The 27,717-nt window shown below is 50.1% G+C and overlaps 12 protein-coding genes across 12 annotated transcripts; 7 read left to right on the top strand and 5 right to left on the bottom strand.

Annotated features, from left to right (window-relative positions):
- Positions 1 to 504: 504 nt before the first annotated feature.
- On the top strand, positions 505 to 2,804 carry BDW47DRAFT_114696 (guanine nucleotide exchange factor VPS9; the record flags this gene model as incomplete). The annotated part of the gene is made up of 5 exons (XM_024814701.1): positions 505 to 1,687; positions 1,734 to 1,811; positions 1,861 to 2,036; positions 2,091 to 2,707; positions 2,759 to 2,804. 5 exons carry the CDS (start codon positions 505 to 507, stop codon positions 2,802 to 2,804), a joined length of 2,100 nt encoding a protein of 699 aa, XP_024676543.1.
- An 825-nt stretch (positions 2,805 to 3,629) lies between these two features.
- On the top strand, positions 3,630 to 4,257 carry BDW47DRAFT_97355 (uncharacterized protein). Its single transcript, XM_024820408.1, has one exon. It carries the CDS (start codon positions 3,873 to 3,875, stop codon positions 4,086 to 4,088), a length of 216 nt encoding a protein of 71 aa, XP_024676544.1. The 5' UTR covers positions 3,630 to 3,872; the 3' UTR covers positions 4,089 to 4,257.
- A 10-nt stretch (positions 4,258 to 4,267) lies between these two features.
- BDW47DRAFT_97356 (uncharacterized protein) lies at positions 4,268 to 4,591 on the bottom strand (the record flags this gene model as incomplete). The annotated part of the gene is made up of 1 exon (XM_024820409.1): positions 4,268 to 4,591. A coding segment is annotated over exon 1 (236 nt), but the record flags the coding sequence as incomplete, so codon positions are not given.
- Positions 4,592 to 5,837: 1,246 nt separating this feature from the next.
- On the top strand, positions 5,838 to 6,518 carry BDW47DRAFT_121638 (uncharacterized protein; the record flags this gene model as incomplete). Its single annotated transcript, XM_024815663.1, has 2 exons — positions 5,838 to 5,953; positions 6,014 to 6,518. 2 exons carry the CDS (start codon positions 5,838 to 5,840, stop codon positions 6,516 to 6,518), a joined length of 621 nt encoding a protein of 206 aa, XP_024676546.1.
- Positions 6,519 to 7,244: 726 nt separating this feature from the next.
- BDW47DRAFT_97358 (uncharacterized protein) lies at positions 7,245 to 7,622 on the bottom strand (the record flags this gene model as incomplete). Its single annotated transcript, XM_024820410.1, has 1 exon — positions 7,245 to 7,622. The coding sequence occupies exon 1, from the start codon at positions 7,433 to 7,435 to the stop codon at positions 7,247 to 7,249; it is 189 nt and encodes a 62-aa protein (XP_024676547.1). The 5' UTR covers positions 7,436 to 7,622.
- A 356-nt stretch (positions 7,623 to 7,978) lies between these two features.
- BDW47DRAFT_121639 (VIT1/CCC1 transporter family protein) lies at positions 7,979 to 9,026 on the top strand (the record flags this gene model as incomplete). The annotated part of the gene is made up of 3 exons (XM_024815664.1): positions 7,979 to 8,045; positions 8,111 to 8,438; positions 8,519 to 9,026. The coding sequence occupies 3 exons, from the start codon at positions 7,979 to 7,981 to the stop codon at positions 9,024 to 9,026; spliced, it is 903 nt and encodes a 300-aa protein (XP_024676548.1).
- Positions 9,027 to 9,417: 391 nt separating this feature from the next.
- Positions 9,418 to 11,176, bottom strand: BDW47DRAFT_97362 (translation initiation factor eIF2B subunit gamma). The gene is made up of 2 exons (XM_024820411.1): positions 10,956 to 11,176; positions 9,418 to 10,902 (listed from the first exon to the last, which is right to left on the bottom strand). The coding sequence occupies exons 1-2, from the start codon at positions 11,134 to 11,136 to the stop codon at positions 9,467 to 9,469; spliced, it is 1,617 nt and encodes a 538-aa protein (XP_024676549.1). The 5' UTR covers positions 11,137 to 11,176; the 3' UTR covers positions 9,418 to 9,466.
- A 791-nt stretch (positions 11,177 to 11,967) lies between these two features.
- On the top strand, positions 11,968 to 15,688 carry BDW47DRAFT_130358 (glycoside hydrolase; the record flags this gene model as incomplete). The annotated part of the gene is made up of 6 exons (XM_024817080.1): positions 11,968 to 14,115; positions 14,183 to 14,187; positions 14,310 to 14,357; positions 14,606 to 14,684; positions 14,751 to 15,386; positions 15,455 to 15,688. The coding sequence occupies exons 1-6, from the start codon at positions 12,034 to 12,036 to the stop codon at positions 15,686 to 15,688; spliced, it is 3,084 nt and encodes a 1,027-aa protein (XP_024676550.1). The 5' UTR covers positions 11,968 to 12,033.
- Positions 15,689 to 16,830: 1,142 nt separating this feature from the next.
- On the top strand, positions 16,831 to 17,628 carry BDW47DRAFT_121643 (uncharacterized protein; the record flags this gene model as incomplete). The annotated part of the gene is made up of 2 exons (XM_024815666.1): positions 16,831 to 17,421; positions 17,545 to 17,628. The coding sequence occupies 2 exons, from the start codon at positions 16,831 to 16,833 to the stop codon at positions 17,626 to 17,628; spliced, it is 675 nt and encodes a 224-aa protein (XP_024676551.1).
- A 610-nt stretch (positions 17,629 to 18,238) lies between these two features.
- On the bottom strand, positions 18,239 to 20,635 carry BDW47DRAFT_130360 (Hsp70 family protein; the record flags this gene model as incomplete). Its single annotated transcript, XM_024817081.1, has 11 exons — positions 18,239 to 18,449; positions 18,512 to 18,647; positions 18,704 to 18,884; positions 18,939 to 18,956; positions 19,010 to 19,107; positions 19,183 to 19,282; positions 19,344 to 19,668; positions 19,729 to 19,795; positions 19,960 to 20,411; positions 20,466 to 20,533; positions 20,589 to 20,635. 11 exons carry the CDS (start codon positions 20,633 to 20,635, stop codon positions 18,253 to 18,255), a joined length of 1,689 nt encoding a protein of 562 aa, XP_024676552.1. The 3' UTR covers positions 18,239 to 18,252.
- Positions 20,636 to 22,922: 2,287 nt separating this feature from the next.
- BDW47DRAFT_114700 (putative lipoxygenase) lies at positions 22,923 to 25,708 on the top strand (the record flags this gene model as incomplete). Its single annotated transcript, XM_024814702.1, has 9 exons — positions 22,923 to 22,949; positions 23,530 to 23,704; positions 23,756 to 23,813; positions 23,870 to 24,274; positions 24,358 to 24,419; positions 24,462 to 24,543; positions 24,615 to 24,619; positions 24,681 to 25,090; positions 25,166 to 25,708. The coding sequence occupies 9 exons, from the start codon at positions 22,923 to 22,925 to the stop codon at positions 25,706 to 25,708; spliced, it is 1,767 nt and encodes a 588-aa protein (XP_024676553.1).
- A 306-nt stretch (positions 25,709 to 26,014) lies between these two features.
- BDW47DRAFT_97369 (YoaK family protein) lies at positions 26,015 to 27,705 on the bottom strand. The gene is made up of 4 exons (XM_024820412.1): positions 27,626 to 27,705; positions 26,871 to 27,569; positions 26,778 to 26,807; positions 26,015 to 26,689 (listed from the first exon to the last, which is right to left on the bottom strand). Exons 2-4 carry the CDS (start codon positions 26,998 to 27,000, stop codon positions 26,100 to 26,102), a joined length of 750 nt encoding a protein of 249 aa, XP_024676554.1. The 5' UTR covers positions 27,001 to 27,569; positions 27,626 to 27,705; the 3' UTR covers positions 26,015 to 26,099.
- Between the last annotated feature and the right edge of the window lie 12 nt (positions 27,706 to 27,717).

Raw genomic sequence — 27,717 nt, forward strand, 5'->3', positions numbered from 1 at the left:
TCCGGGGGAAGGATGATCCGTCGGACTGCGGGACCTGGACTCGGCGTCGTCGTCTCCAATGATCCCCATAGTTTCCACTGGTTGAGGTTGTCTACTCGCAGCTAGAGCTCCAATCTCTACGTCTTCCACCACCGATTCCACTACCTCCCTTGCGACAGGAGACTTCTGTCTCACGTGGAGATTTCAATACAGGGAAATACTCCGTCGCTCCGAATATCGCGAAATCCCGACCCCCGTCTGTTGTCGCCGTGCATAGCCTCACCATGCTCCATGCTCCCCTCTGAATTTCGCCGACTCCTGTGATTCTTTTATAATACTTGACGCTCCTGTGGGTAGCATATGTCTGCCTCAGGACTTCCAGATCCCCATTCTCCCAGCGGACAAGGGGACATACAGCAACAGATTCCCCGCGATGAGGGGAATCAATCGGAGGTGCAAGTGACACCGGCGTCAGACGTGAAACCCTTGGCGGACAATCAGGATGCGCTACAAACTGAGACCAAGATGGAGTCTCCAGGCGATTCGCGGGATACCGTCGCAGAAACCTCGTCTCCCGCCCCGGCACCACCTGGCCCCGAACCAACAAAGCAGGAATCGCTGCCGGGACGCATGAAAGGACTGTCAATCTCAACCGGTACAACAGATCCGGCCTCGCCTTCCGTCTCCGAAGCTCCTCCCCCGCCACCAGAGAAAGACGAGGCCTATCTTAACCCGAACTCGCAGTCCGCAATGCCCCCGCAATCTCCGACCAAACCTTCCTCCGAGTGGACCGAAAAAGAATTACCCGATGTCCCCGGAAAAGGCACTGACGAGAAGGGTACCAAGAAAGCGGAGAGCGGCCAGGACGATGATTCGCAGCCCGAAATACAGCACATCATGGAACAGTTCCGGGACTCTTTAAATGGCGATGGTCAGGAACAGATAATGTCGCCCCGGTTAGAGCTGGCGGAGCAGTTTCTCAGTGGCGCGACTCACTTTCCTCCCCGTCATTCAAGCTTGGATCAGCACAAGTCATCTGCCGAGAGCGCCCAGAGTTCCGATGCTGCTCAAGCAGCGTCACATTTGCCCGAGAAGCAGCGCCCGTCGATATCAAAGAGCCTCCCCAAGTCTCCTCCCGCCGACGAAGCGTCGACGCGGCGATCTTCTACGTCAACTGTTCCTCCGCTGCCAGAACCTGAACCCGACCAGCCATTCGATTTTCATCGATTTCTCGAGCAGCTACGGCATCGCACGGCGGACCCTGTGGCCAAATTCTTGCGCTCTTTCCTCCATGAGTTTGGGAAACGACCGTGGATGGTCCACGAACAGGTCAAGATTATCAGCGACTTCCTGACTTTCATCACCAACAAGATGGCACTCTGTGAAGTCTGGCGCCATACCTCTGATAGCGAGTTTGACAATGCCAAGGAAGGCATGGAGAAACTCGTAATGAATAGATTGTATTCCCAGACCTTCTCGCCGGCGATACCGGGTCCGCCAGCAATTCCCAGAAGCGCCAGCAGGAGTAAGCGAAGAGAGATGGAAAGGCTCCATGGCCCGTGGAGACGGGGTCAGCACCAGGAAGACATCGAACGGGATGATGTGCTGGCTCAAAAGATGCGAATATACAGCTGGGTCAAGGAGGAGCATCTGGACATTCTGCCAGTGAGAGCCAGCGGGCATCGATTCTTGAATCTCGCTCAACAAGGTCAGTACCTTTGTCCGTTTGCACATCAGCTCTAACGACGACGCAGAGCTTTTGAAAATCAACGGCTACCGGGCCCCTCGCGATAAGGTTATCTGTATCTTAAATTGCTGCAAGGTCATTTTTGGTGAGTAGAAGTGCTGGAGGTCAAATTGGCTGGTCGCTAACTTTATCAGGTCTGTTGAGAAACACAAAGAAGGGCGATACATCGGCCGATTCTTTTATACCCTTATTAATTTACGTGGTTCTCAAGGCGAACCCAAATCACCTTGTCTCTAATATACAATACATCCTTCGATTCCGCAACCAGGACAAACTGACAGGGGAGGCTGGCTATTACCTATCGTCACTGGTAAGTACCACGTGGAACCATTGTTAGAAATGACTACTGACCGCATGCTTCAAGTCTGGCGCTATCTCTTTCATCGAGGGGCTTGACCGCACGAGTCTCACGGTGGACGATGAGGAGTTTGAGCGAAACGTCGAGGCAGCAGTCTCCGCAATTGCCGAGCAAAACCGCGAGTCTGAATCCCTGGAGCGCAAACCGAGCAGCCGCTCAGCCGAGACTTCGCAGCCCCCCTCACGAGCGTCGACTGAGGCCCCTCGGGGCCGAAGAGGGGCCCCGCAGTCCAGCGAGGAGGACAACGCACCAGTCGCGGGCCTCCTACGCACCATCCAAAAGCCCTTGACCACCATCGGGAAGATTTTCTCCGACGAGCCAGATTCCCCGGAGGAGCGGCCAACGCAGCCTGTAGCACCTGCCCAGTCTGGAGCAACACGCCTGAATCCCAACGTGTATCAACCCCCGCGCAATAGTGGTGAAGAATCTCGGGGTGGAAATGCAGCCCAAGCACGGAATATCGACGCCCAGGATACTGCAGCCCGCCAAGCTAGCGCCGAGGATGCAGAGGCACGAAGGATCCAGCGAGCCGAGCACATAAATGTGGTTGAGACGCTGTCGAACATGTTCCCCAACCTTGACCGCGACGTCATCGACGACGTTGTGAAGATGAAAGAGGGAAGGTATGTATCTGGCTATCATCCCACGCGAAGACACAAACTGATTTGGTTTAGGGTTGGTTTGGCGGTGGACGCATGTCTTGCTCTCAGTGCCGAGTAGGGTCGTTTTCAGTTGACAAGATCCTCTGTAGCTCGGTCGGACGTGTCTGCCGTAGCACGGCTAGGTCAGCATGTCTTAGGAATCGAAATACGGAAATAGATATCTATCGATGGAGGCATTGCATGATAGTGTTAATATTAGTAGTGTACAGGGGGTATAGTAGTATGTGTAATAATTAAATCGAGCATGGGCGTTGATACGACGAGTATGTATATATGTTGGACTCCAGTGAAACCCAAGTTTATTCCTGCCTAGAGAACTTCTTTGCGAAGCGCTCCTTGACTTTGCTAGAAATACTTTTATACATTCTACTCCGTAGGTAGTCTCTTAGTATCGATAGTATCCAACCTAGAAGCGCCTCACTCGCCAAACAAGCCTGATTAGAAGCAGACGGGAGCCATCCCCCATTCAAGGCACCAAGGCAGAAAGTCCAGTCAAGAATCCACCCAAACATTCAAACCAATCACAGACACTCGTCAGTCCTCGCTTGCCACTAGCGCCACCAGTAGGCCCCACCCACTCCTATATAAGTCTGAACCGCCCGCCGCCCTTTTCACTTTTTTCTTCTTTCTTTTCTTCATACTTACCTTGTTTGGGTGGCTGCGATCAAGAAGGCGGTCCACCACAGTCTGGTCCCTGCATTGCACAGCGCGGCGGAACAGGCTGTTCAACGGCCTTCGGGTCATTGACAGGCGTATTCTTTGGCACCTTTCCACTTGTGGAATACTTTTATCTTTTCATCAGTCTTTGGGCTATATGCTCGAGGGTGAAGAAGAGATCACACTATGTAGACGTCATCTAGTAAATAAAACTCTTAAGCGGCCACTGCAAACACCCTTCAACTCGAAACATGGAACTGGCATCGTTGCCTGGCAGACCCACTCCATAGCAGTCATCTTGTAGCTATTCCTCGATGACGTGTTACCATGTCGCCACAGTCACCAGCTATATAACAAGCAGTATCCGCAGACTCCTATAGCATAGCCACAACAAATCGAAAACTACAAACAAACCTACAAACCAATTTATTCATCTGCCTCTATACTCGATTCAACTACCTTGATCAAAATGCCCGTCCCAGTCTACAACCCCCAAACTGAAACCATCAACACGGAGTCGCGCCCTGGCGCGTCCACCTCCCAAACCCACCCTCAGAGCGGTAACAGCGCCGACAACGCCCGCACTGGCCAGGCGAACCATCCGCCGATGAGCAAGGAGGAAGCAGATCGATTGTATGAGGAGCGGATGGAGGATGAATATGCGAAGCGTGAGGGAGGTGCCTGAAGACCGACTGGTCAGGCTATCCAGTTGCCAGCGGTTGAGTGGAAGTTTACGTGACGAGTTGATGAGTTACGGCGGATGGATTTTTGTATTATAATGGATATCACTCCGTGTTAAGGAGATGAATATGCCTTAGACTTGACTCGGAAATGTACGTGTGTATATTATGCAATTTCACGTTAGTATTGTTGTCTACGTAGTCACCGAGTAAGGAGAGTTGACGCCGTAGCCCAACACTGCCGACTCTGCGAAAAAAGACTGTGCTGGAATCGCGAAAAGAAAAAAAGGGAAGAGGTCTGTCCCCGACTCGAACCCTCACCCTCCACCAAACGCCTTTCTCCCCAAAGCACCGCACCTCGAATATGCTTTCAAGAGTCAAAAAAAAAACTGGTAGCTTCTCTTTGATTGAGCGTGTCATCCTTAGTGCAGGGGCCATGCTAATCTTCTCTGTATCGTTTCAAATTGACCAAATGCCCGAAGGCAATAGGTTTAACCTTACAGTGAAATATATAGGGAGACTGGAATGTTGTTAGGGTCTGTGATTGGTCGGTCGGGTGTTGCTGTGATTGGTTGGTAAGCGATGGATGCCTCAGGATTTAGAACATCAAAAATGGCCGGGCGGGGTTAGTATCGGTGTGGGTGAATGGGGTTGACGCGCTGCCCAGGTTGAATGGAATGGATGGGGTGTTGATGATGTAGTCTGTGTTATCAGGGATGAGACGATGATTTATATGGTTTGTTTGTGCCACCGATGCTATACGGTGTTGGTGCTCGCATTGGGGCCCATGATGTCTCTGGAGGGGTCGTCGTCAAGGTGGGCAAACACCGAGCCTGTGCTGTTGGCAGAATGCAAGCGAGCCTCGCGGGCGCTGCAAAGAATGGCGTGGGTGACACAGTGAAAAGGGGTCAATTGAGCAAAAGAAACCATGCTGGACCAGAATCATGGCAAGCTGAGTCCTCGAATTATACCAAGGACGGAGTGAAGTGAAAGGAAGTTGAAGGGCGACTAGTTAGTGGAGGCTCGTATTGGACTTAGGGCAAGATGGGAGGTGCTCCACTTGGATGAACCGATCTTAGGATCCAAGGGAGACAAGTCCTGTTGGTCTTCGGTAGATCTATTATACACGAAGTCTATAACTGCGGTATAAAGTACGCGTTTTTACAAGTATATCAGGAGTGCTATCTGAATATATTTTCCGTTACATGCTCTCTATATCGGGACCGATGGAAGTGACTTGGTGTGGATCAACTATCTCAAACCCTAATATTAGTCTAGTTCATGCTATCAATAAGATATCGACTCAATTGAACAACCAAAGCCATATTCTCGTAAAACGGGCAGCTGGGTCTAAACGCCAACACTAATCTAATATTGGACCCTGACTTTCATTGATCTGCGGACAAGCCATAGATCACGAACATTTAGGACAGTTCCCTGGACCCTGACGCAGGATGGCATAGACTGAGTACCAATACGAAGCTTTTATGATTATTAGTATCAATGTGATGAATGAAAAAAGCCTCTTCAACTCATTCTTGAATGCAAGAGTTGAGCATGTTATTTAAGACGGCTATTGCCTCCCTGATACGAACAGAGTGACTGGTCGTTCCTTCCTGTTCCATCTACATTCATTCTCATACAAAGGACAATCCTCGCGAATCCGACCAACTTCCACTCCTTACCATCTTTCATCTATTACCATCTACCATCTACTGCTCCTGATCCCCCGTTCGTCATCCTATCCACTCACCATGCAGTTCAAGTCTTTTTGCTTCCTTCTCTCAGCCGTGGCTTCGGCCGTTGCCGAGCTGAAGCTCGAGAATAGAGGTCCAGGAGACGACACTTACTCGGCGGCGATGGCAAGCCTGTAAGAGAAAACCAGCAGATAGAATCCATCGTCCAAGAGTTACTCACTGATAATCCCCAGCGAATCCAACACAGACCTTGCCCAGACGGCAACCGCGACCGATTTCGAACTGCCCACCGATATGCCCACCGAAATGCCCGGAGATTTCAAGATGCCGCCCAGCTCGATCATCTCGGTGCTTATGACTGCAGTCCCTCCTTCTTTTTACTCACAGATGGGAGACCCGGATGCTCGCTCGTCGGTATTTAACGACATCCACGGCGGCCACTATCCGGACTGGTACAACGAGCTGCCTAACAGCGTCAAGACCTACATCTCCACGGCTTATCAGACCGATGGCCCCAGTAAGCCCACTGGTGATTCCACCACTACCGGTTCTTCCTCTTCCGAAACGGGCTCCGGCTCGAGCACCAAGGAGGGTTCCAGCTCGGGCTCCAGCACGGACTCGGGTTCCACATCTTCTTTGCCTTCTGCCACTTCTGAGAGCATCGCCGTCCCTACTGGAGCTGTTGCCGCTAGTCTGGCTGGTGTCGCTGGTGTTCTGGGCCTGGCTATTGTGCTCTGATCTGAGATCGAATGTGCTTTTAGAAAGCCTGATGAACCTTCGAGAAATTGTGTTTCATAATCTGTGTGTTAGTGGCCTTTATTTGATGTTAACTTATTTCGATTGTTGAGTTAAATGAGAAATAACCTGCAGTATCGAGATCTTATTTCTGCAAATTTGTGTTTAATCCGCCATTGGGATGCCAGTGACAGACCAGTCCACTGATGGTTGTCACTGTCTCTGAAATTGAATGGCATGCATTCGAGCTTAACATCTTTGGTTCAACTTTGTTGAAACACATCGTGTTGTGCTAGTCCTCCAGTGGAAATAGATTATGTCTCGAGTGCACCTTGCTAAGCTGTTCGAGAACTTAGTATAAAATCGGCGGAACCCCAGCACTCAAGCCCGCTGGGATGATCTCCATTTGCATCAGACCTTAGCTCGTACAGAAGAACGTTATGCGGTCGAATGACCATGGCCAGACTGCTAATATTTGCCGGACCACCATATTGTTGTACTACCTGAATTGTACGATGGATTTTGAAAGAGACCAGCTGTAGCGAGTTGCGTGGAACCATCTTAATGGTCGTTTATTTCTCTTTAAGATTCTATTATGGATATTCTGACACGCATTCAATCAATTATCTTTCTTCTTCTTCTAGTATGCAATATATTCGATCGATCATCAAGACGGCCAGTTCAAGACCGGCCCTCGGACGGAGTTAATTAGGGCTACCCCCTCGGACATCTCAACCCGCTCCGCGGACATCGCTACACTTCCTCCGAACGTAAACACCAATGGGCTTCGGACATAACCCATACAAGAGAACACACCGAGCAATAGTAGAGGACAAAGCATTGATTACATGCAACCCACAAAAAAATCGGTACGCGCAGCCCGCATCTCGACCAGTCACGGCCCTCGTAATGGTAAGCATCTCCAACAGCGCACCAATCACGCGTTGACGTTCATAAACCTGGGAGGTGCCTGCGCGCGGATCGTCCAGCGCTGACCATTATTGAATCTGTAATTGGAGGAGTTGGTGTGGGGAGCTTGAGACCTGCACGGTTTTTCTCTATTTTTTTTTTTTTTACGAGGGAGGGACGGTATGTTTGTGTGTATGGAGGGGTAGTGATATAAGAACGGGCCCGGCGAGGGGAGAGGGAAGAAAAAATAGAGAGCTGATCGAGTGCAGATGTAAGATTAATTGAGACCTAGTTCAACTTTGAAGAGACGACAGTCGATCATCACGTCCTTGATAACAGTCTACTTGTATCGATAAGATCAGATCAGCAGCTTGAAGATCTACTACCTCAAAAACCGACCACGGCGGTACTGACGTCAGACGGCGACACAGTCTTCCTTTTCAGGTCGATTCTTTGACCTGTGTCTCTTTCATTTCGAGATTTATTGATCCGGCTTCTTCCTTTTCTCTTCTTAATACCCACTCATCGATCTGGTGCAGACAGATCCACCCACCATGGTCCTCGTTCTGATCAAACAAAAGCTCTTCCCAAACGCTCGAAGCAACTCGAGCCAAAGTGCCGGTTCGTTCTCCGCCACCCACTCATTGGCCAACGTTAAGTATGCACATGTATACTGATAAGCCCAGCCAAAGCTCTCCTGTCCGAACCACCAGCCCACGACGACCTCCCCGAGCTCGAAGCCCAGCGATCCTATCACACCTTTCGCGACGACTATGGGCATAGCTCCGATGTCGAAACGGCCAGTAGTCGCAGTTCGCGATCGAGGATCAACCCGCGCATTATCTCCGATGCGATTCTGGGCTTGTCGGATGGATTGACGGTGCCGTTTGCATTGAGCGCGGGTCTCTCCGCGCTGGGCGACACCAAGGTCGTCGTGTTGGGTGGATTGGCCGAGCTGGCTGCGGGGGCGATCTCTATGGGGTTGGGGGGGTATGTTGGGGCCAAGAGCGAACTGTAAGATTCTCCACCGGGCCTAGTATCCAGGCCAGGCAGACAGACAAACGAACAGAACAAGATACTAATGAAACGCGCAGCGAATCCTACAACGCCACCGTCCGCGACACCCAATCTCTCATCGAGACCTTCCCCTCCGAAACAGCCACCATAGTCCACGACATATTCGCCACGCACGGGATAGCAGACGACATAATCGATCAAATCATCATCTCACTGCGCGCATCACCTGAGCGGCATCTCGACTTCCTACTCGACTTCCACCACAAGGAAGCGCGGCCGGACTGCAACCAGGCGTGGATGTCGGCGATCACGCTCGCCGTGGGGTACTTCGTGGGCGGGTTCATCCCGCTGATTCCGTACTTTGTTGCCGATGCGGTGATCGTGGCGCTGTATTGGAGTATTGCGGTGATGGGGGTCACGTTGTTGGCGTTTGGGTACGTTAAGACTGGGGTGGTGAGGGGGTGGACGGGGGTGGATAATGTTGTTGCTGCTGTTAAGGGTGGGGTGCAGATGTGCTGTGTGGGTGGTGTTGCGGCTGGGGCGGCCATTGGGCTGGTTAGGGTTATTAATGGGGGAGGTGCTTGATTGTTGGGCTTTCCATACTGTGTATGATGGTGTTTGGGTTTTGTACAAAAAGATAGATAGCGCTGGCGTTATGGGTATGGTTTGGCTTACTGTGAACGTCTCTGGCAAGAGAACCAACTGCTTGTTAATCAGTATCATAGTTTAGTAGTAGATAGTTATGGCATCCATCTACAATCCAGTGATCCGGTCCGTGGTATCGTTGCCTGCTTTGGCAGGCTACAAAAAGGCACGGGATCGAAAGTATAGCCCTACTTCTGCCGAGTTTCTACGTACGGCGAGACCATCAGATTGGAATTCCAGGACCAACGAGGTGGTTTCTCCTGAACCCGGTGCCATATTCTCTAGACTGTCATATAGAATAGGAATGTATTAAGGGCTCTAGACGTTAATACCCATGCGTAAACGGTCTATCATACTGCTCATATTGCTTTGGATTTAACTCAAGTAGATTCATCTTCATCATCCTCGGAATTGTCCGAGCCACCCATATCATCATCTTGCTCTTCATCAAAGCCCTCAAAGACCATGAACTGCTCGTTCTTGGCATCCGTTTCATCGGGGATGATGTTTCCGTCCTGGACCTCGCAGTCCTTGAGTACGGACTCCCGCCCAATCTTGCTGTATCGCCCGATGATACACCCAGTCAACACGCAGCGCTCACCGACGATGGCGTTGTCAAAGACAACGCACCGCGTCAGTCGAGCGCCGCTGCAGATCTTCGCGTTCGTGCCAATGCAAGACTCCTTGATGACGCATCGTTCCTCAACGGTCACGTTGGATGCCAGGAGGCAGTCCGCCTTGGTGACCATGCTGCGCTGGGCGACGCCTTCAGGATAGGCGACTTTTTGGGTGTGAGCGAAGGGGGAGGCAGCTATCCGGCCGGCCTCTTCGATGGATTCGAGCTTAGCTAGACGGAGCGAAGTCGACAAAAGGACAGCGGGGCTGTCGACTCGCCGAACCAGCGAAGATCCTTTCTCCATGTGTGCTAGAATGGGTGGAACTTCCACCGACGGCGAAGGACCGCGGGGATCTGAGACAGTCGGTGCTGCGGTGGTGCTCATGGCACGGAGATCAATCTCCTCCTCCAGCGAGTTCCCGTCATTGCTTCTGTTCTCGTCGACGCTCTCATTCCGCCCGCCCAAAACATGGGTTATTCCGAGCTTGTCGCCGAGCCCCCGCTGCCACTTCGCCTTAGCCCAATATCCGACGAGATCTTCACTGACGGACTCTAGCCTTTCCTGATGGCGCGCGAGATCCTTCACCCAGTAGGGAAAGATGTACAGGTGCGCATCGCGATAGCTCGTGAGCATCTTCACCGAAGAGTGCTTCTCCACCAACGTATGGCGGACAAGGAAGCCCTTGTCCTCTTCCATTTGCTCCTTCACAGTGCCCATCGGCATCGACATGACCAGCTTGGACAGGTTATATCGCGATGTTGCGGGTGTTTCGTCTTGCGCGAGTGGCGTGATCGCCGTGAAGTCCGTCACCTCACCCTTGACGCTATCTTCCATGCCCCGGGTTTCATAGTACACGGCTAGACCACCTCGAGCGCCACCTTGTCCGCCACCCAAGCCGTGGGCATTGCGATCTTCTTGAATAACGGAACTCCCTGGCGTGGTCGACACCATCCATGCCTCTAGTAGCGACGTACCCGGGATCTCGCAGACAAGGTCGCATGGTAAAAGGAGGAAGTCGGTCTTGATGCAAGCCTGTACCTCGGGCAAGCGGAGTAACTCAGCTGTCCCCGTGGTCATTTCCGCATCCTTGGGAGCCAGGACCGTCGGCGAGGGCGAGGGAAGCGATGTAAGGTAGGGATTTTGTTGTAAAGCGGCTTGGAGGGGAGCGACAGAGGAGGGAGGGGTAATCAAGGTGATATCTAAAACCATTAGTTTCACTCAGGCATTGAGTCTGTCCTCGACGCGAACCGACCTGTAATTCCTGACCTCTTGCAGAAATCCAGAGGGTAAAAGAGCATCGGCCGATTGGCGATCGGGATGAGGCATTTTGGGTACTCTTCCGGGTTGGATGTGAAGGTGTTCAGGGAGACACCTGGACCGCAGAGGATCAGGGCCTGGCACCCGGTTGCAACGACGGGAATCGCGTGCGGCATGATCAACTCGAGTGCGATAAACACTATGGTGGGGTCGAAGAGTTGTCGATATGACCTCAGAAATGTAGCAGAGAATAATGAAGGCCCGCAACTGGCGCTGAGTCATTGGCCGCAGGGCTTGCGGGAGACAAACAGTGCAAACAATGTACCTGATGGAATGGATCTTGTAACTGATAATTTACACATAAAAATTATCTATAATTTTTATGCTACAAGTTGCTCTTAGATTCGAGGTGTTATTTGTCTCTTCCATGTTCTTTTTTGGTAGGATTTTATGCCGACAGCCTGTCATGAGGCTGGTCCAATATCCCACGGCGTAGAACTATATAGTTTGGGCTTTACAAAATAATGCCGAATCTGGAAATCAACTACGACAATGACAACACACTTCTGGCTACTAAAGAACACTAAAACTGCAGAAACCTACTAAAGTACCCATTACTACCCGCTGACTACCACCAGCCAGCAGCGGCTGTAACACTGCCATTTTGTACCATCCTGACTCTGCATACCAAATGAGGGGCTGGGCTAGCCTAGACATACCGGAAAACCTGGGCGAAATGGTACCCCACACTTCCATCGAAGGCTTGGCGATTAGTGACTGGCCTTCAACATGGAATCAGTGTAAAGAAGGTAGCAATAAATGCGTATTAGCGAGATCAACAATGCGACTGTACCCTAGCTGATCGGCATTGATCAGATAAACCTCTCGCAGTGTAACCCACGCGATGCATGTAACCCACATGGTAGAGAGCGAAAGAGTACCCCCCTTGCGGCGAAAACATGCATTGTTTGTGTCGGTGGAATATGTTTAAATTCCTCTGCTATCCTCCTTGATTTGCCATGAGGGTGAGACTCGATTTTCTTTTGCCATATCCATCCCGTATATGATTCATTATGCGAGCGATTTTGGCGTGGGGTTTGACAGCAGCTGTGTCTGCTTTGCAGACTCTTCCACCCGTGCGATGGGCAGAACATGATCAGTCGTTTGGTGGATTTGATCCTGCGAGGGGAGCGCATGACATCTATATTTCGAATTCTTTTGCTTCGCATCGAGACCAGAGTGGGCTAACGTTGATTCCGCCCTCGGCGGCCGAGTTCGCGAGGACATTCCGCGACGATATGGAAGAGGTCACGGGAAAAAGATGGCGGCTTCACGCCATGGATGAACTACCGCACGACAAGGAGGGAATCTTCCTCGATAGATCCCATAGAAGCAACTGGGCGTACGAGAACGGTGATGCTACAGAGGAGGGCTACGAGTTGGAAGTGCAAGCCGACCGCGTTGTTATCAAAGGGTCTGGCGCGCGGGGAATGTGGTGGGCAACGCGGACACTCCTGCAGCAGATAATCATCGCTGGAAAACGGCCAATTTCGCAGGGCCAGGTGACCGATGTGCCCTCAGTGCCCACTAGAGGGTTTTTACTTGACGCAGGTAGAAAGTGGTATTCACCTGCATTTCTGAAGGAACTATGCACCTATGCCTCGTTCTTCAAGATGTCCGAGTTCCACTATCACACAAGTGACAACTACCCGCTTAGTCGTGGCCACAATGAGACCTGGAATGATGTCTACGCCCAGTTTGCGCTGCATCCTGCAAATCCCGACTTGCATCCCATTGTTCAGCGAGCAAATGAGACTCTTTCCCGAGCTGACTTTGAGGATCTGCAAGAGCACTGTGTCCAGCGAGGGGTGACGGTGATACCAGAGATTGAAGCTCCCGGGCACTGCTTATTTTTGACGAAGTGGAAGCCTCAGCTGGCGTTGGACCAGAAGGATCTGTTGAACCTGACACATCCAGAGACGATTACGACAGTCAAGCAGATATGGGAAGAGTTTCTTCCCTGGTTCCAAACCAAGGAAGTCCACATTGGCGCCGACGAGTATGATTCAACACTGGCAGACGACTACGTCGACTTCGTGAACGAAATGGCACGGTTCGTGGACGAAAAGTCCGGAAAGAGGGTTCGCATCTGGGGTACGTACGAGCCATCCGATAAACCTATTTCGAAAGACATCATCATACAGCACTGGCAGTACGGACAGTCAGATCCGGTGCTACTATCAAACCAAGGTTACGACGTCATCAACTCGGAAGACTGGTGGGCTTACATGTCGCTTAAAAACTCCCACGTACCAATCACCCCAGCCCCGTATCCCCAACTCTTCAACAACACGCGTGTCCTCAATTTTGCCGACCAATCGGGCTGGCAATGGACACCCGAACTGTTCAACCCGGTCAATGTTACGGAACAGCCGAGCAAACCACCAAAAGGGGCGATTCTAGCCGCGTGGAATGACAACGGACCAGATGCGACGACGCAACTGGAGTCATTCTATGCAATTCGCGATGGAATCCCCGTCGTGGCCGCCCGTGCTTGGTCCGGGAACCGTGGACCTCTTCTTGAAGAATCAGGCTTATCGGATTCAGTGGATCTTCTGACATCCGCCGCCGTGGCGCAGAACCTGGATCGCCGGATTAGAAAGACAGCCGAGCGAAACAATGGCTTTGTCAACTGGAAAACAACCAACCAGAGAGCCACAGACAGGTTTAGTCTGGGGTACGGAAGCAAGGGAATGAATTACATGTTGGACATGGTTGTTTCGGGACCATTCACCCTTTCCTCCAGCGACGTTACCCTCGATTTGTCACCCTCGGGCTCTTTGACGTTCATCTCCGATGGATGGCCATATCCTCTCCGCTCCGTAGCTGAAAACGACGGATTCGACCCCATCGAACTGGGCAGAATATGGGCAAACCAGACCTCTTCATCCCACGAGCCGGTCACCGTTCCCTTAGAGAGCCAAATCACTATTCGAACCGACGTTACCGGAGGAAGTCGCGTGTGGGTGAACGGGAACTTCACTGGCCGATTCGAAGTGTTCGTATTTGGAGGAAAGAACAAGGAGTTCTCCTGGAGTCAGATGGCCTTTGTGGCACCATTGGAATGGCTGCAAGGAAGTGTAAATGCGCTGCGGGTGACGCAAGACAACGTACAGCCTTAGGTAGAGATTTCTACAGTTCGAACACTTTGTCGGGACCAAGCCCTAGTTTACCACCACCCCTTCCGTACCTACCAATAACACTGGCGGGTAAATTCTTGGGTACAGAAGCCACTACTAAATGAATGTCTTATTCTAGACAAATGGACATGCGGAGGAGAATATCCTAGCCCCGAATTTAGCCATTTATCCATCTTCACCCGCGCCCCCGCATCTCCGTGTCCCATGCGCCTAGGCCCTAAATTCCCAGGCAAGGGACTGGCGACAACTAGTGTCTCAGCATTTATAACCTCCGCACGTTTCTCATTATTATGTTACCTGCGAAAAGTTAATCTCCGATCTCTGCTACCATGCGCCAAATATCGCTGTTACTGGGCTTGGCCCTTCTAATAGACGCAGGGCTAGCTGGCTCAGCACAGAAATGGGGCCCCCGAAACCTGAAAAGTCTGGTCACATTTGGGGACAGTTACACGGATGATTCGAGGCTGAACTGGATCACCGAACACAAGGGCGAGGCACCGCCTCCAGGATGGGTGCAGCCAGTCGTAAGGACCCCCATCTAGCAGAAACAAAGAGAAAAAGACACCATCCACTAACTCAATGCTGAAAAGAACAACCAATCCGCCTCCGGAGGCTACAACTGGGGCTACTATGTCGCGCACAAGACACACGCCAACCGCTACAACTACGCCGTCAGCGGTGCAGTCTGCTCGAACAAGATCAGCCCGCGCACATACGCCGCCATCGACGCCCCCTTTCCCTCCGTACTGGAGTACGAAGTCCCTGCTTTCCTCGCCGACAGCAAATACAGCGTCCCACCATCCGGCAAAAAATTCCTCGACATCCCCGCCGACGAAACAATCTACGCTATCTGGATCGGTACCAACGACCTCGGCAACTACGCGTTCATCACAGATTCGCAGATTGCCGGCAAAACAATTCCAGACTACATCGAGTGTGTCTACCAGGCGCTGGATGCGGTGCACGCGAACGGAGGCCGTTACTTCGTACTGATGAACCTCGCGCCGCTGCAATTGGCACCAATGTATGCGACGCCCGAGAATGGTGGCACGGGGCCGAATTCATTCTGGCCCGAGAAACCGGATAATAAGACCGCCGTTAGCTATCGGATGTGGGACCAGGTGACTGCTGTGAATGAGGTGCTTGAGTACAAGACGGCGTACGAGGCGGCTATTGCGAAGAGATACCCCGGCGCGAAGCTGGCGACCATGGACGTGTATGGCTTGGTTAGTATTCGATCTTATTTCCACTCCCTTTCTGAACATCGAATGAGAAAGCTGACAGGTAGGAAAAGCTGAGCGATATGTACAACCACCCGGAGGACTTCTTTGGGCAGGGCTCGGCGGTCAACGTGACCGGATACAACAAGCATTGTGACGTAAAGGGCCAGAACTGCGAGTATCTGCCACATCCAGAGCAGTTCATGTGGTACGATGAGCTTCACCCATCCGAGGTTACCGATAAGGTGATCGCAGATGAATTCGTGAAGGTGACGAAAGGAAAAAGCAAATACGCCACTTATTGGTAGCTTCGTCTAGGAGAGGAAGGGCTCATACCCCTGGAAAAGAATGCATTACGCCATAAACACTAGATTCGGTTAGTTCTGGGATCGTTCAATAGTTGACTATAGATCGGCGTGGGAGGGACTATTGGGACCAAAGCCCTCGCCGATAAATCCACATCCCTATTATTCGATGACTTTTCTGGAACAGACGAAGTGTTTGGATCGTCGAATAAGCTGAATGTGATAGAACAACTGTAAGCATGACCCAGCCTTCTATTTCCACCAAAAGAGCGGTATCCATGGCCAAGCCGCAACGGGCGGACCCATAAAGTCCACACTATCTCGACCAAACCATCTGCGGGAGGATTCATCCACCATAAAACCAAAAATACCTCCCAATAGACTGACTCCGAATAGGCCTCACGTTCGCTTAACAAGAACGCCCTGGAAGGCTGTGCTGTCTCCATCACCCAAGATCCTCTCCCCAAGGAGCTAATTAATATAGCACTCTACTAACCAAATACCTAAAGTAGTACTAAATGCACATAATCGAAATCCCCGATGAAACAATAGCGAGACCGCCACATAAAAGATGTATTACCCCACACACGCAAAATGCGAAAAGCTATAACTGAAACGGTTTCAAGGCCGCAGAAACCGGTGATCGTCCAGGAACTATACACTATAAGGGCAGACCCGCTGGAACCCTGGACATGTTCACGGTTGCACGCGTTAGCGGAAGCCCTAACTCGCCATGGGCCAATCAGGCCCCCGAGAAGAACCAACACCAGGGCTCTGGCGGGGCCCGCGCAAGGCGGCCCCCAGTTACGCCTTGGCTTGATGCCGGCGATGCGTTGGGCTGTGAGAGGGGTCAGGGGGGCTCATCTCGAGGTAATCAGTAAAAGTGAGTAAAAGGATGAGGGGCGTGTGCAGAACACATGTGCATGGAGAGAGCAACCGTGAGATTGAGAAAAGAGAAAACGAGAGACTTGAGAGAGGCAGTTATTACTACTACTGCTGCTGCTGCTGCTCTGATGAAAGGAAAAGAAGGCCCATAACTCACTGTTATTCCTCTCCCCTTCATACCCCCGCAGCCAAAGTATGGCCTGCGGAAGAAGCCACCCAAGTCTCCAAATAGACGACACCCAAACCGCGCATCTCGAACCATGTCCCTGCATCGTCACTCCCCGTCAATCTACCTCGCCCCCCCACCATACCCAATCGCTATCCGCCCCGAACGCATCGCTCCCAGGGAGACCGAGCTGACGGTCCAAACGGCCCCAGAACCCTGGCACGCCCTCGACTACACCGTTTCCTACGAGGGGGTAACAGTCTTCACAATCCGGGGCCGCCCCTGGTCCCTCAGCCAGCGGCGCACCTTCTTCGACACAACGGGGCTGCCGCTCTTCGAGCTGCGCGGGTCCTGGTACGACTCGTCGCGCCTGGACCTGCGACTCCCCGGCACGAGACACAGCATCCTGCATGCGCGACTACGCGTCGAGATCCGCGCCCCCCGGGCGGAAATAACTTTCAAGAATGCGGGAGTCGAGCGCGGGGTGAACGGCCCGGAGGTGAAGCTCGAGGTGAAGGACCATGATCTGGACAATATGGTCCATGTTGTTGTGCTGGGGGGCCAAAACATAGCTATCATTCAGCGCGTTACGAACTCCCGGGAGCTGACGGAGGGGCAGCGGCTGCCGTTTCGGTTCCGGCCGAAGTGGAAGGCGAGGGTTGCTGCGGGGGTGGATCTGTCTTTGGTGAGTTTCTCTGCCTCTCGTCTCTTTTTCTATCTTATCAGATAGTATACCCCTCGCTATTCATCTGTTGTACTGCGGTGTGTTGTTCGTCGGAAGATGCTAACGAGTTGGGGGCTTGGCTAGATTGCTGTTCTGGTTGTTATAATCGGCCAGCGGGTGGCGCCGAACCCCGACGAAGGGAGTGGTGTTCTGGAGCGAGACGTTTGATATAAAAAGGTTGGGACTGGAGTTATGGAAGTTAATAATCTGCTGCTTTTGAGTGAGGTCTTTGGCTTGGGCGTATAAATGGACCCACGGCGACTCAACCACTACAGAGAAGGGTAAATCAACTGGCCTCATGTATATTTGAGTGATGAGGGTTTGTATATTATTGGACATAGCATCGAAAAATACTGTAAATATGGGAGTGAAGGATGTAAAATTGTCTTCAACAAGAAACTTTTGTACTGACGGGGAGTTGCTGTTTTTGTGGTTCGCCGTAGGTATACCGAAGCAAATATCAGATATCGTGTGACGTGAAAGGGAAATCAAAAGGTGAGAGCCCATAAGTGGACAGTTAGATATTATAGTCTCTTGTTAGTAGTTAACAACGCACAACATCCTGCGTAGGCACCTACTGCCAAGTCCTAGAATTTGGATCTACGAAATCTACCTAGTGGACCAAGACAGGACATGATGCGGGTCTACATAGAGCTCCTGGATAATAAACGAGACAAATCATGGATATTAGCAATTATTCTGAAAGTGTTCATATCAATTTTGCAGCACACTTGTTTCAGCTATTATTGGAAAGCAAATATCACCCCCCCACCGTACAATTTAGTTCGCACGTCAATACTTAGCCCGCAGGGATCCATACGTAGCTCCGTTAAACACCAACTCGAATAGTATACTGGCAGACTTGGGTGTCATGCGTATATCATATTTCACTATGTAATAAGATTTGCCTTTGGAGTTGGTCCTTATTTCGAATAGTTTACTGGGGATTTGACCCAGGTCAACATTCACAGTGCAAACCTTGAAAGTGTCTTGTGTGGCGTTAGCTGTCTATCGGTGGCGTACAAGGAAGGGAATTCGCAAGAAAACTCACTGCTTGATAGGAAACCAGGGGCATCGTCTTGGTGGTCAACATACAACGAGAGATCGGTCCGCTTGCTTTTGCGATCAACTGCGAAATCCGAAGACCAAGCAAGGCTAATGGGGGAATCCTCCGATATGGCACTTCCCTACAATGGTCCGTTAGTAGGATGTCTGTATCACCAACTCCGATATTTCTGCGCACCTTTTGTATGTACCATTCCATAGCATCATTAACAATCCATTCTTCTCTGAGCGAGTCCCAATATCGGGTGGATTCATGGTGACGAGACGGATCATATTGGATTGAGACACGGATACCATAGTGGCGACGAGCGATCCGTTCTGATACTGGATTTGAGCCAACCCCGTGAGAAACTGCACCACTGACATTTTGTTAAATTTGGCTGAAAAATTCCCATATAGGATGGAAGTCTTACCGCACTACAGCCGTCCAACTGTTGATTCGTTTTAGTCCATAGTTCGAGAAAGACATGGGAGTCGTACTTACGCATTCGGTGGCTGCATGACCAACATATTGGGGAACGCTTTCTTTAACCTTCTAAAGAGGTATTCAGATGATCCGAAGCCTCCCACCAGAAGAATGGCCTGAGCAAAAGAGTAGATGAGCACTGAGTAGCAAACGAGGACACAATCACCTAGCCCGATAGGATGGATACTTACCTTCGCGGTTTTGCCATTCTTGGCGACACTTTCCACTTGCCCTCGAACCAGTTTCTCCACATCACTGACGACTGGGTCAAAGATTTCTTGAATTTGGTTCCTGATGTGCTTGAGCATTTAGAATGGAGGCGAGGCCTAGAAGGCTGGAGACTGTCACATACCAGTCAAGATAGAGAAAGTTATTCTTAAGGAAGATAGCTTGGTCGTCTTTGACCCCTGGGAGAGGGACGATGTAAGGCACAACGGTCGCACTGTCGCCATCATCATCCTCGCCGTCGTCTTTAGCCGTGATGTCCGACCCATCATTATCATCAAAGTCGTCGTATAGGCGGGTTCCAAAGCTAGGCTTTATATCATTATCCCAGTAAGATCGTGCCGTATCCAGCGAGATTGACGGAATTTCTGCATAAGTATCGCCCAGATGTCCTTGCAACAGCTCATCAAATCGTGAATCCAAGCATGCCGATCCACAAATGCCACCTTCAGCTGTTAGACTAGACTGGTTTTTTTTTTGTTCTTTTTTGAGAGTCTGCGGGGTCGACTTACCTGTGCCCTGAGTCTCCTCTTTTAGAACCAAAGGGTAGAGTTTAGATACGCGGTATGAAATCAAGTCCTAAGTACCATTAGCTACGTTGTGAAAAGGAGATGGTAAGGATAGGTACGAACCACGGTGCCTCCGCCAGCATCACACACAACAGCAACGTCACCTTCCTAGAGCGTAATGTACGTTACAACTGGGTCTGGAGTAGACTTGGAGAATTGATCGATAGGACTGACCTTGATCGCTTTCGGCTGAAGTGTGTCTAGACAGTACATAGCGGCTGAATCGGGCTCAGATATCATGGTGATATCCGAAACGGGGATACCGGCCTTCACACCGGCCACCCGAGTCGCGTCTTTCGCTTTATCCGACCAGACAGCAGGAACCGTCAAGACGTAGTGCAGCTCCATACACTCGAAAGCAGCCCCCAGTCTTCGCTGCAGAACAGTCTTCGAATGAGCCACCAAGCATTTCAAGTAGTCTCCAGCGACATCGACGGCGGTCTTGTCGTACTTTTTGAGAAGAGACTGAGAACGGATTGCAGGCTGGTACTGGTCATGCTGAGTCGAATCTAACAGAAGCTTGAAGCCATGGAAGACTGTATCAGGGGGTAGGGATGCAGTCTGATAACCCCAAAGGGTCCTGTTTTCCTGGTAGGCCAACGTGGTGGGCACCTTCCCGGGTGTTTCTGGTTTCAGTCAGGAGGGTAGAGGTTCAAGAAGGAGATGCATGGAGGGCTCACTGTTTCCGCTTTTCGGCCATGTAGAAATTACTTCTATGTCGCGAGAAGATTCAAGGGTCCAGGAAATTCTATAGAGCGTCAAAGACGTCAGGAGAAGTTCTTCGAGAGCAAGGATAGACCTACCCGCTGAAAGTGGTACCGAAATCGAGGCCTATGATGAGACGAGGCATCTTCCGAAAGATCAGAACACGATATATGGGAAATGATAGAGAGTGATATGCAAAAAGAAGAAAGAGAAGACAGGAAGAGAAAAACGAGTTGTTATAGGAATATAAGCTCCCGGCCCTTCCTCGACAGCATAATGAGAGTGTCACCGACAGGCATCAGTATTGCACCATATTAGAGTAGCTATGACGATAATTACAAGTCATAATTACAAGGAAAGTCTATCGGCAGTAATTTTCGACCCTGAACAAAAAAAAACTCTTGATCAGGTCCTTCGAATTTGTAATGTCATTATTATCCAAAAATTGAGTCAAGCCAGTGCAACAATACACGGTTTTAATGGAGGATCTCGCAGTTGGTCTCAAAAAAGCTAAGAAAACCATGACTTCTGCTACAAGCAAGTACCTTCGCATTCCACAAACCAAAGATAGTCACCATCAGGAGTGGGATAAAATCTCGCTAGAAATGACTGCTGTCCTCAAAACCGCAACCACAATCGCGACAGCAACAGCAGATAAAACCATAACCGCAACCGCAATGTCAAGTGAAACCACAGCTACAGACACAGAAATTACAGGGTTCAACTGGGAAGCCCCTCAGGTGGTAGCCATGAGAGATACACAGACATGTAAGACCCATTGTTTCTTGATATTCCTAGCTAATGGACAAAGGGTTGAGCACCGCAGACATGGAAGAGCTGGAAGGCTTAAATGCCCGACTTCATAGAGTGAGTGATGCGGACTGGACTTTGTTACATGTTGAATCAAGTAAAGGGCTAACACAGGAGTGCTTAGATTATCAATTTGATGAAAAAAAGAATTAGCCAAATCTCACTTGACAAACTTCGCGCGGAAGAGAGGGCTCGCCAGCACGAAAAACAACTTGTGAAATGCCATAAAGAGGCAGCTAACACGGCCATTAAACACGAACGTCAAATAGCTGCCCTCAGCGAGCAGATTGGAACAATGGACTACTATAGCTCCCCTATCAACGATGATGAGGCATCGAGCATCATGAATAGGCTCCAGAGCGCCGTGGATGTGTGGGTCAAAGCAAACTTCAACAAACTCGAAAGACTTGACGCCTTGGCCAGTGATTGGTGTAATGATGAACGTTTCCCTCGGGCTGTCTACGAGCCTGGAGATATTTACAAAAACCAGGGACTAGTTCGGGCCATTGTCGCCAACCATCTCAATGATCGCTTATTCAGTCAGACTGTGCTGGGACCGAATCCCGAGACCGACACCTTGATTAAGAAGGTCATGGAAAGACTGGAGGGGAACCAAGGAGAATTGGACAGACGTTGGTGCGCGACTACGAGCCTAGCATGGCAAAATGCTTTTCGAGAGGAGCTCGGAAATATTCCCGCCCAGCTTGCTGTGTATATTGACTCGTCTCTGAGTAAGTATTCAGTGACAGAGACACAAATGAGACAGGGTCAGCTGCGCAAGATCATTGCGCAATGCGTGAATTTCAAGAAACGACTGGAAAGACAGGAAAAATGCCATGGCTTCTACATGTGTCATCCTGGTGTTGCGTATATTCCCGACGATATGCAGACAGTGGCAGATGCTCAGAGCATGAAAGGCATTGTTGAGTTTTGCATCTTTCCTGGACTGTGGAGAAGGGCCCAGCAAGGGAAATATAGCGCCGTGCAAAAAGCATCCGTGTGGACTCGAAGACTGGAAGAGGTTGAGCAAGTGCCTGGAAACAAGTGACAGCAGCGTGTCACTATGCAGTCGGATTTGTCATGTTTGTCTTCCCATAAGGCCCAAACTCCTACCAAGAAGGAATACGGTTGTATTCATGATGAAATGGAATGGAGTTATGGTGGGGCTGCGAACAGTAACCAGCAGCGTGATGCGAATTCAGAGTCCATGAGTGATACTGCAGAGCCAGGACTTGACATAAGTCAGTTACTCCAAGACTATGAGATAGAAGATGTTGATTAAAGACTTAGTTCGAGTTCTATGTTTGTGATAAGTTTGAATCTATTCACTGTAACAGGTATCAAGCACCAATTCCATGATAACAAGCCTTTAGTTTTCGCTCATATATTCCTTTCCGAATTACTTCTCTATGGCATAATGTCAATGTGAGTAACTTGATGCTAGCTGTATAGTCCTAAATAGAATGAATACTATGGTATTGTAAATTAAATATGCATTTTAAACAGGATTGATCAGCTAAAGACAATTATGACCTGATACAGATAGTAGTGACAGCCAGGACTGAGTCCTAATAGTTTTACATGGAAAACCATTGGACAGGAACAAACTTCGTATGCTACTAATGACTCGCAAATGCCATCATGATGAGGTATGCATGATCACCCCCATGATCACTTGCTGCTTTGACTTTATTTCTCATACTTGTTCATTCTATCAGCAACTTCAATTTGGGCGTATCTTGATTATGCTAGAATGCTCTCCACTAGACTCGAGATACTGTTCTTTCCTCAGCATCAATCTACTCTATCTTAACTCTAATACTGACGCAGAAGCTTTCAAGAGCCTGCATAAGGGTTTTATCCCGCGCGGTAAGCCAACTTGGGCCACTGATCAGTCAATGTTCAAGTAGTTGTAAAGTCGAAGTGTCTCCCCGACGGACCTTTAGTTCCAGAGCTCCTTGACCAACAGCATACAAAAAAAGCAAATTTTCTAGGTTGTACTGCTAGGAGGACCAGTATACAGATATTCGATTATTAATTATCAATACAGTCCCAGACACAGTCATGCCATCAGGAGGCAATAACAATACTGATAAGACCCACGCTATCCAGGCGGGCTCTGGCATACTTAAGTCTCTTGAGTTAGCAGCTATCTAAGTTGTGCCTGAATTTGTCAATCACTACGCTTCTATTACAGCAGTCATAGTTTGAAACCTCTCCGCACTCGAGGCGGGGCCTGATAATCCCGACACTCCGAGAGATTGGCCCAAGGACCCCAGAGAAGTTGTTGCCAGCGACCTAGACGCGGGAACACTCGTCAATGAATTGGCAAAGTTGAACCTTCTGCCAAAGATGACCAAGTTGGATCCCCCCCAGCAGAAGGCCATTGCGATGAACCCGGAAAGTCAAATTTGGGCGCTCGCGCAGCAAAAGGTGCCTGCTAGGGCTCAGAAAGGGACATATCGGGGGACCCGACTGGCCTTGACTAAGATCTACGACCTCATAGAACAGCGGTACTTGCGTCAAAGATTTTGTCTTGCTCGTCGAATATTGCTAATATGCTGGATAGTTACATGGCCTTCACGAATATGACCCAGCTCGAGCCTTTGATCCCAATAGCTATGACTATGGAATACAAACAAAAGTTTTTTGTGTTTACAAAGAGTAAAGATGACTTTTACCCACCTCATATCAATCTTGGCCTAAATCGGGACTGGGCAGAGAACGACGAGGAAGATTGGTACCAACGATCAGACCTTGGGCCATGGAGTCTTTTTTATTGGAAGAGCCTAGGAACGTTGCAAGAAATCATGAAAGGTGTTTTGCCAGGGCTTACTACGAGCGAGCGTTATAAAGGGAGCACCATAGCGGACGTGGAAGAATACCAGAAGAATGCCAGGGAAAACTGGTGGTTTAAAGATATATTCGATCGTCCAAATGTTGGCGATTTGAAAGACTGGTACAGCGACGCCCGGTTTGCTCAATAGCAATTCATAGGGACAAACCCCAAAACAATTGAACGAGCTTCCAATGATTGAATAGATCACTTTATCCGAGCGCAGAGGGCAAAGCCAATAACGATAATGAGAAACGCTATCCTTACGGTTGCGCATCGATGTGTCTTTTCTAACTCAATGAAACAGGCCAGCTTTACCCGCTAGCTATCGTCATTGATTGGCGAGGTAGTCTCGAGAGATCCGTGACAATCTACAACCGGAAATTATTCAAGCGCACGAATATCCGGTCGGGAGGCGAACTGCAGGATGGAAAGGATGAGACAACCGAGGATCATGAAAGAACTGACTTGCCTTGAGATACGGTAAGACCTAGCACGAATTATATCTCCTATGCTGCGTGCTGACTGTTCGGTCCTGATATAGCCAAGATATGTGTGCAATGTAGTGACTGGTTTTGGCATGAAGTCACCGTGCACCTCACCCGTACTCATCTGATTGGAAAGTCTATAATTGTTTCTGCTAACAGACAATTCGATTTCAATCACCCTGTCTCTGAAATCCTTCTTCTACACTCGCGGAAGACCCTGGCACTTAACGGGGCTGCCCGAGGCACCCTCTTTCCCTCCGTCATTCTTCAGATAATCGGATTCAAACAGGAGGAAGCCCTTGCGTTCATCAGGGACGAGTACAGGATATTTGACTTTCAAAATAATTATGTACCAAGGGACCTCCGCAGACGGGGATTCCCTCCAGAGGATTTGGACTCCCCAAAGTTTCACAACTATGCCTACGCCAGATGCATCAACAACATGTGGACAAAGATCAGGAACCATGTGAAGGCACGGCTTTAACTAGCCTACCTAGAAGCGGGTGCTGATATCCGTGTCGATAAAGACGCCTGTATCCAGAAATGGTGTAAAAAAAAGCGATCTCCAGATGGCGCTGACTTGCGAGAATTCCCCAGTATTACCACGTTCGCGGAGCTCGTCGATTGCGTGACCATGTGTATCCACATCGCGTCGCCTCAGCATAGCGCTGTCAATTACCTGCAAGACTACTACCAGGATCTTGTGATCAACAAGCCTTCCTGCCTTTTCGAGAAGCCTCCAACCTCACTAGAGGATCTCCTCCAGTACACCGAGACAGATCTTGTCAAGGCTCTCCCTATGAACCGTTCACATGAGTGGCTTCTATCTTCTCATGTCCCATACCTCCACAGCTTCCCACCACAAGAAGAGGAGACGCTGATGGCGTGTGTTTATTCGGCGTGGTTCTGTGCTACTTCAGACCTTCCGAACCCCAAGCTTGCAGCCGTGCTCGATAATTTCTATCAAGCACTCCACTCTAGCGATCATGAGTTCGAGAAGTACTCAAAAGAAAAGGACGACTATGAGGACATCAAGTACTCGGTATTGAAGACCGACAGGAATGCAATGTCGATTTTGATTTAGCCATCTCAGTATAGAATGATGGTACGGCGACAGTGCACCCGGACTTAATCCATATTCCACGATGTCTTAATGTCAGAGATGGAAAGAGACGCAGAGATGCATTAATTTGGCTAAAAGCCACCAAAAAGCACTTGATTTCTTTCTTTTGTTAACAGACCGTCAAAGTTGAAAAGTGCCTGTCCTAGTTTGATTCTTGAATTAAAAGTTGATTTATATCATTGATATCTCCAACTTAGTCCTAGTCTGAGGACCAAGCTAAAGCGGCAGTGGACCGTGGGTATAACGAGTAGTGAGTGGAATTACAAAGAGCAATACGAGCCACGAGTCACGAGTCGCCGGCAGATTCAACGACGTCCACCTCTTGCATTGTAAAACACCATCTCTTTTTCACTCAAACCTTGGACCAAAACACCCAAGCTGCAGAGATAGACAACTTAATCCCCGCTCCCAACCACAATACCCCATATATGTTCCCCGTTGCCTTGGTGATCCAACCTCCCGCAATGGCACCAACCAGAGTAAGCACAAACGCGACGACCCTCCTATCGCGTTTCTCATTCCGCAGCAAAAACAGTTTTGGATCAGACATCAGATCACACAGGAGACTAGTAATAACAACAGTCGGAATCTCGTTGAAACCCAGTGACCGACTGGCAACGATCTGCCCCGCCGACTGAATACTCAGCAGGACAATGGGTACTTCGTGTGTCCACTGCGTTTCAGCATTATGCAGCGAGCTCCCAGGGGGTGCACCGGCTATGACTCCACCTTGGACGAGGCCTGCAGTGATCACTACCATAAGGGCCTGAAGAAAGAAGGAGACAATTAGGGTTAGTCTCTGCTTGGCGCCCAGCAGCCGGTGGAGTCTCGCGAAGAAAAACGATCCGATCACGAAACAGCCAATGGAAGTTAGCGAGCGTGCCCAGCCGTACGGTCTGGGGTTCTGATTGGAAGCGCCCAGGCCAACAAATATAGTGTTTCCTGTGTTTACAACCCCGCCATTTCGTCAGCGGGATCGGCGCGCGGGATATCGGAGGGAAATCGGAGGGAAAATCGCTTGGACTCTTACCGGTCTGCATCGAGACGAAGGTGGTATATGCTGAGGTTAATTTATTTAGCTTGGCGTCCAACTTCCCGACCGTCTTCCTCGACTTTCACATACCGTTGTAGATCGTGCTATCTATCAGGCCTGAGCTGAGACAGCAGGCAAAAAGAGGGATGTCCGCGTGGCGGGCATGGATCTCAGTGCGGAGAAAAGAGGAGAGTTTTCCTCCCTTCCTTTGAGTGGCCATTTTTCAGATGAAAGCAGCCTACCAGCGTGATTGAGATCGGAATGCAGTCTGGAAAAATGGATAATCGGAGGAAATGAAGCACTAGCTTATATGGCGAAGCTGAGGTGGGAAGAAGGTTTTAACCCTCTACTACCGGTTCAATTGTCTGAGACAATATAACCACCGCCAAGAAGCCTAGATACAACCTTTGCAAGAGCCAAGACAGCATTAGTTCTTGTGAATCCTGCACTGATAAGGACAGACCAATCAGTTGGAAGCAGCTAAATTTCTGTTTCTGTCGATCAGGGCGTTCTCCGCAGCTCAGCAATCACATTCGTCCGGGACGGCCCGTGACTAGAATGTAAAGATGAGCACGGAGACAAACTGAAAAACAAGCGAAAATAGTGCCAAGGGTCTTGGCCCTGTGAAAGACAGAATCTGACCAGCGGCGCTCCGACATCCCGATGTACACATGCCCGCGGCAGCATCCAGTGGCTCACGTGGCTTTCGAGATCGTTGTGCTACGCTGATGCCAGCATGGGAAGACTTTTGATCCCGTCGGATCTGTCTATCCGCTGTCGCACAAAAAGTATGAGCCTCTCCGGCGGGGATCTTTCCGGGTGAGCTCACGTTATCATCTGGCAGGGGCCCGTCTTCAGGTCAATTGATACGGATGTTATCCCACATCCAAACGAGCCGCGGAGATTGTCATTACCTGCATCGGCCATTTCCGTTCTC

This window comes from Aspergillus candidus (genome assembly GCF_002847045.1).
Source record: "Aspergillus candidus strain CBS 102.13 unplaced genomic scaffold BDW47scaffold_1, whole genome shotgun sequence".
Classification (NCBI taxonomy): Eukaryota; Fungi; Ascomycota; class Eurotiomycetes; order Eurotiales; family Aspergillaceae; genus Aspergillus; species Aspergillus candidus.

Coding starts and splice junctions, on each gene's coding strand:
- BDW47DRAFT_97355 (XM_024820408.1), top strand. CDS start 3,873: ATGCCCGTCCCAGTCTACAACCCCCAAACTGAAACCATCAACACGGAG.
- BDW47DRAFT_97362 (XM_024820411.1), bottom strand. CDS start 11,136: ATGCCGCACGCGATTCCCGTCGTTGCAACCGGGTGCCAGGCCCTGATC. Junction 10,903..10,955: donor CAAGAGGTCAGGAATTACAG/GTCGGTTCGCGT, acceptor TAATGGTTTTAG/ATATCACCTTGATTACCCCT.
- BDW47DRAFT_97369 (XM_024820412.1), bottom strand. CDS start 27,000: ATGGCCACTCAAAGGAAGGGAGGAAAACTCTCCTCTTTTCTCCGCACT. Junction 26,808..26,870: donor AGATAGCACGATCTACAACG/GTATGTGAAAGT, acceptor AATTAACCTCAG/CATATACCACCTTCGTCTCG. Junction 26,690..26,777: donor CTTCGTCTCGATGCAGACCG/GTAAGAGTCCAA, acceptor TTGTAAACACAG/GAAACACTATATTTGTTGGC.